General features: G+C 41.0%; 1 protein-coding gene across 1 annotated transcript in view; it reads right to left on the bottom strand.

Annotated features, from left to right (window-relative positions):
* Positions 1–8,287, bottom strand: part of CLGN (calmegin) — a 29,338-nt gene extending 21,051 nt beyond the window's left edge. Inside the window, exons 1-5 of the mRNA XM_049770071.1 lie at positions 8,144–8,287; positions 5,206–5,279; positions 3,559–3,617; positions 2,734–2,875; positions 1,800–1,881 (exon numbers count right to left, since the gene is read on the bottom strand). Coding sequence (XP_049626028.1) covers positions 1,800–1,881; positions 2,734–2,875; positions 3,559–3,617; positions 5,206–5,279; positions 8,144–8,287 — 501 coding nt within the window. The remainder of the gene's footprint in view (positions 1–1,799; positions 1,882–2,733; positions 2,876–3,558; positions 3,618–5,205; positions 5,280–8,143) is intronic.
* Positions 8,288–8,575: the final 288 nt, after the last annotated feature.

Genomic DNA, 8,575 nt, shown 5'->3' with positions numbered 1-8,575 from the left:
TTCTTTCTTTCTTTCTTTCTTTCTTTCTTTCTTTCTTTCTTTCTTTCTTTCTTTCTTTCTTTCTTTTCTTTCTCTCTCTCTTTCTTTCTTCTTTTCTTTCTATAATATTTTTTATTATGACCAAAGAGTGAATAACAAATCTTTCACAGTAGTATTTATGGTACATAGTGACAATGAATTAGGACCATTCCCACCACCAGGGTTGTTCTCCCTCCACCCCATTTCCCAGCATGTCCCGTATCTCCCCGTTGTCCCCCGGAGTTCTAGTGAAAATGTTCCCCTCTGTGTATAGCTTGTTGTAGATAGGGTATCTATTCTGTTGTTGACTTTAGGTTTGATGTTGATGTTTAAGCTGATCATTTTTTAATTCCACTCAATGTTCATACAGCTGTTCGGTCTTGGTACCATTTATTTTTATTTTCTCCCTTACTTCATGAGGCAGAACAAGGTGATTCAAGTGGAAGGAATAGAAGTAGAGGATGCAGTCTGAGTGGTAAAAATTAAAAAAAAAAAAAAAAAGGTGACTCAAGTTGTGTGGTTCTGCTGGAAGACAAAGATAAAAACAAAACAAAACAAAACAAACAAACAAACAAAAAGATAGCAACTACCAAAAAAATTAAAAAGAAAAAAAGAAAAAATGCACCCAGTAACAAAAAAATAACCAATAACCACAGGAGTGAAAGGAAAGAAAAAAGTGGAAGAATAAAAGAGGAAAAATGAATTAAATTAAAAATAAAAAAGGAGTGCTGGTGGTGTGGCAAGATTTTGTGCCCCCCCTTTTTTCTTTCTTTCTTTCTTTTTCTTGTTTTTTTTTTTTTTTGCATCGGCACAGTAAGTATTGGGGAAAGAAAGGGAATTCCCTTGGCCTAGGAGATTTAGGGTTTCTCCACCCTTGAAGCCTACCATATGGGAACAACTACTGGTTCCAAACATGCCCATTATGTCTTTTTTGTGGTGTCAGGAAGCTTTCCTCAGTTGTGGATAATAAAATCAGGCCACTGTAGCTATCTTTTTATTTTTCTATCTTTTTTTTTATCTTTCTATTTTTTTTGCCTTTATGACACCCTGGAGTGCTCAGGGGTTTCTCCTGGTTCTGCACTTAGGAATCACTCTTGGCGATGCTCTGATGACCATAGAGATGGCGGGAATTGAACCTCAGGTAGGCTGTGTACAAGGGAAAGGTCCTACTTGCTGTACTACTGCTCTAACCCTTGGATTTTGTCTTTGCCACCAAAAAGTGCAGCTTTCATGTCCACCAGAATTGGGGCCTGCAGGTCATTCTTTTCCTGTCCCTGGTTGGTGCCAACACCCACTCTGCAACCACCAGGCCGATGGCTCGCTGACCCTTTTTCTGTTCCAGCAAAAACACAAATACCATGGGAGGAGACTCCCTAGAAGCGTCTCCAGAGAAATGGTCTCATGACTTCCCTCTCCTGCAGGGATCCCCAGTCACCCCATTCTGTCTGATTTTTTGTCTGAACTCTTGCTTCTCTGAACAAATGCATGAACTATGCTCTGTGAAGAAACCTACTCTATTGGGATCTTGCAATGACACAGACAGATGTCTCATCACTTTGGACTTAGATATGTGGCCAGTCTCTTTAATGTTGTGACAGATGACAACATTAGTGCTATCAAGTAAGGTGAGTTTCACTGTGAAGCTACTCATTTGGGTTGAGGCAAGATATCCTAAGCTCTTTACAAGTTCAGCAGAAAACAACCTATTTCTATTTCATGAATAACTCTTTGGATACATTTATGACATAGATAAGGCTTTTGTAAAAATGAAAATAGCATACCAGATTCAAATCATCTGTGTCTGCTAGGAGTTTAATGTATGCACCTCCACAATCAATGCCATCTTGAAAATTTACTTCATATCTAAATGAAGGGAGAAAGAGTCAGACTGTTGATCAATGCAAGGACAAGTGGACAGTGCTTCAAGACCTCAGTTATTATTTTCATCAATTCACTTAAACATAACATCATTAGAAGCAGCCAAAAAAGTTACAGTGCAACCCCAGAATGCATATTAACATAAGACTAAGTTGGGAGAAACATCTTAAAAGTTGTAAAATCATTGCATTTACAGCATTTCATGTCGTGTTTTATTTTTATTCATCCCTTTCATTTTATAAAAATTAAGAGAAGACTTGCTTTCCTTCCCTGAACTATTTTTAAGAATATCTAATACTCTGATTCAGTTTTTCCTGATCCCTTTTTCCTTTTCATCTGGATTTAGAGATTTTACCATTTACCATGTGGTAAAATGCTTTATCCATTTTTAGGCCTATTTTCCCATTTTTGTTTCCAGCTTGCATGCTTTTTATGGCTTACCTGGCTAGCAGTCATTTATATACCAGAGTGAGAAATTTGATTCCTTTAACTCGAGAGGAGTTTTTGATTATTTTTCCTTGACCCTTTCCTTAAAGCCACCAAATGTCAAATCAAAACATGATGCTATATTCCTCTAAGTTCCGACAGAATACAACTACCTTCAAACTTTCAAGAAGTAAGAAAAAACAAGCCCTGGATCATGACAATAAAGCCCGAGTACAGCTACTTCGGGTTTGAATCATATGTACACATGTACCATGAATTTTAATGATTAATGAAAGGGCAAATCTGGATTTTTATACCTATTAGTCATGTATTCACAAGCTATTTACAAATGCCAAATTTACAAAAAATCACATGAATTTCAGAGAAAGTCAAAAGCTTAATCAAACTTACTGAACTATCAAAGGCTCATCTGCAAAAATAAAGGGCTTTGCTAATACAGCAGATATTGCATGATGCTTTGCTTTTGATTTCAGCACCAGTCCTCTGTCACCAGGTACATGGTTTTCTCTCAGTTCTTCTATTTCCCATCTGCCTAAAATAGAGAGCACTGTGATCAAATGGAAACCAGACATAAGGATTTGACTCGCCAGCACTGTAACCAGTAACATTTTCCCATGAAGACTAATTTGAGGAAAATGAGACACTTGAAGCAGAAATATTCACAGCTCTGTGGGTTATTTGGCTCCTGGTTCTCTGACCAGAAAATGTTTCTGTTCCTTTATGTTTTGTTGGCCACACCCAATGGTGCTTAGGTGTTACTTCTGGCTCTTGTACTCAGAGATTACTCCTGGCAGGCTGAGGGGACCATATGGAATGCTGGGAATTCAATCTGGATCAGTTACATGCAAGGCAAACACCCTCCCCACTGTCTATCACTCTGACTGTTTTCCTCAAGTTGTAAAGACAAGCGAATACCTAACATGTTAATCTAATGGATTCTATTTGTGTGTCTGCCCTAGACCAGGCTGCCGGAGCTGTACCAGGGGAAATGGCTCATTTCTCCAGAAGGGCTGAGATGGAGAATTTTCTCGTGTGTCCACACACAGCCTTTTATTTGCAGACCCTGGTCAGCACATCCACATGGATGCAGCACTGAGGCCCTGTCCCCATGTGTGAACATCCCTCCTCTCTTCTCACTGCCACTCTGACTGGAGTTAGTCTCAAAAGCTACTACATTCATGGTAGTAACAGAGAATATTGGAAGAAAAGCTTTACCATCATATATAGAAATCTCATCTGCCATGTCATCTTTCTTTGCTTTTGATAAGACCCACCTATAAAGAAGGCAGAGAAAAGATGTATCATTAAAAAGCAAAATAAAGGGCTGGAGAGAGAGCATAGTGGTAGAACATTTGCCTTAAACGTGACAACCCAGGATGGACCCAAGTTCGATTCCCAGGATCCCATGCTGTCCCCCCTAAGCCTGCCAGGAGCGGTTTCTGAGCTCAGAGGCAGGAGTAAGCCCTAAGTGCCACAGGGTGTGATCCAAAAACCAAAAATAATATAAATGAAAAGTACAATGAACAAATTGTAAATACAATGTCAAAAACAATACAAAATAGACTTTGGGTATTTTAAAAAATAATTACTGCATGGGCTGGAGCAGTGGTACAGTGGTAGGACATTTATTTGCCTTGGCACGTGGCTGACCTAGGACGAACTGCAGTTTGATCCCCTGGTGTCCCATGTGGTCCCCCAAGCCAGGAGAAATTTCTGAGTGCATAGCCAGGAGACACCCCTGAGTGTCACCGGGTGTGGCCCAAAACAAACAAAAAAATAAGTACTTCATGGGGCTGGAGTTGCACAGCAGTAGGGTGTTTGTTTTGCATGTGGCTTACCCAGGATAGACTGGGTTCAATTCCCGGAATTCCATATAGTCCCCTGTGCCTGCCAGGAGAGATTTCTGAGTGCAGAGCCAGGAGTAGCCCCTGAGCACTGCCAGGTGTGGCCCAACCGCCCCCCCCCCAAAAAAAAGTACTTCAGGGTCAATGCAATTGTACAGCAGATAGGATATTTGCTTTGCATGCAATCAACCAGGGTTTGTTCCCTGGCATCCCATGTGGTCCCAGAGCATGGCCAGGAGTAATTTCTAAGTCTAGTCCAGAGACAGGATAACCCCTGAGAATTTCTGGATGTGGACTCAAAACCAACCCCCCTAAAATAAACAAAAAACAAACTAAAACCCTGAGTAGTTTAAGGCTAAACAAGAATGTCTATACATTAAACTTCAAAGCTACTGTTAAATATAGAATCTTAAAACATTTTAGCTATGAAATTACTCTGAGTATGGTATTTATAATGATAAATAATAACTTTCTCTCTGTTTCTTTTTGTTTTGTTTTGTTTTTTGTTTTTTGGGTCACACCCAGCAGTGCTCAGAGGTTACTCCTGGCTCTTTACGCTCAGAAATTGCTCCTGGCAGGCTTGGGGGACCAAATGGGATGCTGGGATTCTAACCACTGTCCTTCTGTATGTAAGGCAAACGCCCTACCTCCATGCTATCTCTCTGGCCCCAATAGCTTTCTCTTTTACACCATTATTTAGGATGCAATAGTAACTTCAGCTTGTCATTCGATCTACCCTTAGGAATGAATAACTGCTTTACATTCATAATTCTGATTTATTTTCTTTATACATAAGTGATATTTCAGTACAACTATAAATGAATGATAAGCAAATAACTATTCAAACAAGACATTTCTACCAATAACAAAAACAGGTTACAATCTTGGCCATCACTGTCAAAGTGCTTGAATACTTTTTATAGTTCTATAGCAGAGTCAATTTTCATAGGCTAATATTAAACAGCTTCAAAAAAAGAAAACCCAATTAGTGAAAACAATCTCTTAAATAAATACTCACCCAACCAACTTCCCACTATCAAAAGTTTCTGTAAAATAAACCTCTCCTATAGGATGCGGTGTCTTATAATTAACCTAGAAAACAGATTTAAAAAAACTGAAGTTACTCATCTCCACAAATACTTGTATTAGATCTCTTCACTAGTTAAGCACACACATGAAATATAAATACATGGTAGCATGTTTTTATTACACATCATAGTGGTGAAAATGTTAACACAAAAGCCTAATTATAGGAAAAAACACCTGATGTACACTCAAGAGATTTGGGGACTCCTAACACAGGAAGAATTATTAATAGTAGAGTCATTCATTCATAAGACATCACAGTGAATGAAAGTCCCTTGAGAGGATTATAACAAGTGACAGTATCTAGAAATACAGATTAGAAGCCAAGGAAATAGCCTGATGAAAAGTTTGTAAGATTCAAAAAAAAAGTTCATAAGTATGTGAACTGGTAGAATTAATTTGAAATTACTACTGTGTGACTTAAGGTCAATGGCACCTTCCTGGAAAACTTGAAACCCAGGGAAGGACATAACAGAGAAAGCCCAGCAAAGCAGTGATGCCAAGCACAGCTTCCACTATGGAATCTTGGGTGATGGGGATGAGAGCTGATGGAGCAATAAAAGGGTGGCTCTTCCTGTTCTTCACACACTCTCCTGTGAAAGAACCATCTCTGTATCTGTCTACACACCACAACACAGCAGGAGAGAAGAAACAACCTAATGGCTGAGTATATAACTGGGGACTTAAAGGGATGCTCTCGGGTTATCTGTCCTGATACTGCATAAATAACAGTAGAAGAAAGTGAATAGAAGATGGAGGATGGGAGATGAAAGATGGAAGATGAAGGATAGAGAATGGAAGGTGGAAGGAGGAAGGAGGATGGAGAATAAAAGATGAATGGAGGATGGAAGATGGAGGTGGAAAAAGAGTATGGAAGATGGATGGAGGATAAAAGATGAAGGATGGAGGATGGAGGGTGGAAGATGAAGATTGAAGATGGAGGATGTAGGGAGAAAAAAGAGGATGGAAGATGGAATATGAAAGATGGAGGTTGGAGGGTAGAGGATTAAGGGTGGAAGGTGATGGAGGATAGAGAATGGAGGATGGAGGATGGAGGAAAAAGAAAATTTTTCCCCGGGTGGTGGCGCTTGAGGTAAGGTGCCTGCCTTGCCTGCGCTAGCCTTGGACGGACTGCGGTTTGATCCCCCGGCGTCCCATATGGTCCCCCCCAAGCCAGGAGCGACTTCTGAGCGCATAGCCAGGAGTAACCCCTGAGCATCACCGGGTGTGGCCCAAAAACCAAAAAAAAATATTTTTTTTTTCCATATAAAAGGCCTGAGGCCCTCCTGCTCCCAGCTGCATAAAGCATTAGGAATTTCTCCTGACCTTCAGGCTCTTTGGCCTCACTGTCCCACTACATGCCTCTTGCCTGAAGGAGGAAAATCTTCCTCAAGATAGTTCCACATACCTACCACAGGGTCAAGAATCCCATGGCCAAATCATGCACTCCTATAAGCTAAGGCCATAACAATTTTGGGTAGATGACAGGGGATAGTCTGGGTCTTACTCAGTAGTGCTCAGGGGCTACTTTTTACTCCTGCGACACTTCCAGTGGTGCTCAAAACCTCCCTCCTCTCTGCTCCATACATGACTCTCTGCACCTGGCAGTCACAGATGGGAGAGCACTTGGGCATCAGCATCCAGTGGGCCCCAACCTCACCTGAGCCCCAGCATCCCCTCAGCTGACCTTTCCACTCACCTGCAGTTTGGGGGCCACTATGCATACTTGACTGTGATTTTACTGTATCCCAATAATTCTTGAAGCATCTAACACACCTCCTTTCTCCAAGCATCTTCTTAATGATACCCAACTTCAGTCAAGAGCAAGAATTAGTACCTGTCAAGGCCACTGTGGTCCCAGCCCCAAAACCACTCCTGCAGGATTGGTTCCACACAGTTAGCACTTTCCACACAGGTCATGGGACTAGGAGGTGAGTAAAACATCCTTGTGCGAGAAGGAATTGTGACCAGAGAAAGACTACACCACATCCTACTGACTAGCATCTGCGCTTGGCAGGATGAAACTGCCAGAAATGATGAAGAGAAAAGTCATGTCGATGCTTTAGGCATTCATTTGCAAGTACGGCAAACACAACAGATGTTTCTCATCAAAAATATTATGGGAAGAAAACATCCCAATTTCAGATAAAGCTTTATATTGAGGGTGGATCTCTGTTCTGCTTGAGTCCTGTGGCCCCAGGTATGACACAGGCCACATTGATGGTGCCTAGAGGATTTCAGCATTTCACGTGGAGATGTTCTGGGGACCATGTGGTATTAGGAATTCAACTGAGGACAGCCATATGCAAGACTAGTGCCTAAACCCCTGTACTATCACTCCAGCCCCTAGACAAAGTGTTTACAAATTGACTCTCTCAAGGATTGTCAGTGTCCAAAAACCTCTAGATTCCTGTTAAGTAGCAGCTCAGGTCTGAGCTCTAACAGATGCAGGAAGATGCCCTAAAGCCTTCCCTCCCACTTTCCTCTCTAAGTCATCCTCTGAATTAGAATATTCTCGTTTCAGGGAAATAAGAGACATAGACCTTACTTGAAGGAGAAGTGCAAAGGATCACCTTTTTTTGGATCTGAAAAGAGCCAGCAAGGCCAGAAACCAGAGAGAAAACTTGATCTTGGCTAATTTAGCTAACTCCCATGATAAACTCCCATAATTAGCTGTGAGAGAACAGTGAGAGACTTCAGTGGTAGTCTGTCAGCTCTGCATAAGATCAGTGACAGCTGGTGGGGGAAAAGTCATCGTCTTCAATTTTGTGAGCAAATGAAGACTTCTAGAACAGTCTTAAACATTCAGTTCTTCCTGCCTACCAAGTGTGTAAAGGGAGAATTTATAGCGCATTTCTTCAGACTCTCACCTTGCGGAAGTCTTCACTTTTTTTAACAACATCATCTTCTGAATTTTCATCGAAGTCTTCTGTCTCTGCACCATCACCAACAGAGTCTGCATGAATGGAGGTGAACAGAAGACCCCAACATAGCCAAAGGCCTTGGAAATGCATACTGACTGTCTGAGGTGAAAAGAAAAATTCGGGTAAGAAAAATACATGCAAATGGTTTCAAAGAAATAATTTCTCCTTTATACCTTCTTCTCTATTCTAGGGTGGCTTCTAACACCATTACCAACTTTATGGAAATCATGCATGGAGTAAAAAACTACAGACTTCAAATTTTATGGATACAGATGATACAGCTGCCTCCGAAAAACCAGAGATAATGTGTTGCAAGTCAGTCCTTTATGGGGCTGACTGATGGAGGGATGGAGGATGAGGTCTTTCTCCTCCAGGTTA

Source organism: Suncus etruscus, chromosome 3 (genome assembly GCF_024139225.1).
Source record: "Suncus etruscus isolate mSunEtr1 chromosome 3, mSunEtr1.pri.cur, whole genome shotgun sequence".
Lineage (NCBI taxonomy): Eukaryota > Metazoa > Chordata > Mammalia > Eulipotyphla > Soricidae > Suncus > Suncus etruscus.
Note: the sequence above shows the minus strand (reverse complement) of the source record. Positions and strands in the feature narration are given on the sequence as shown.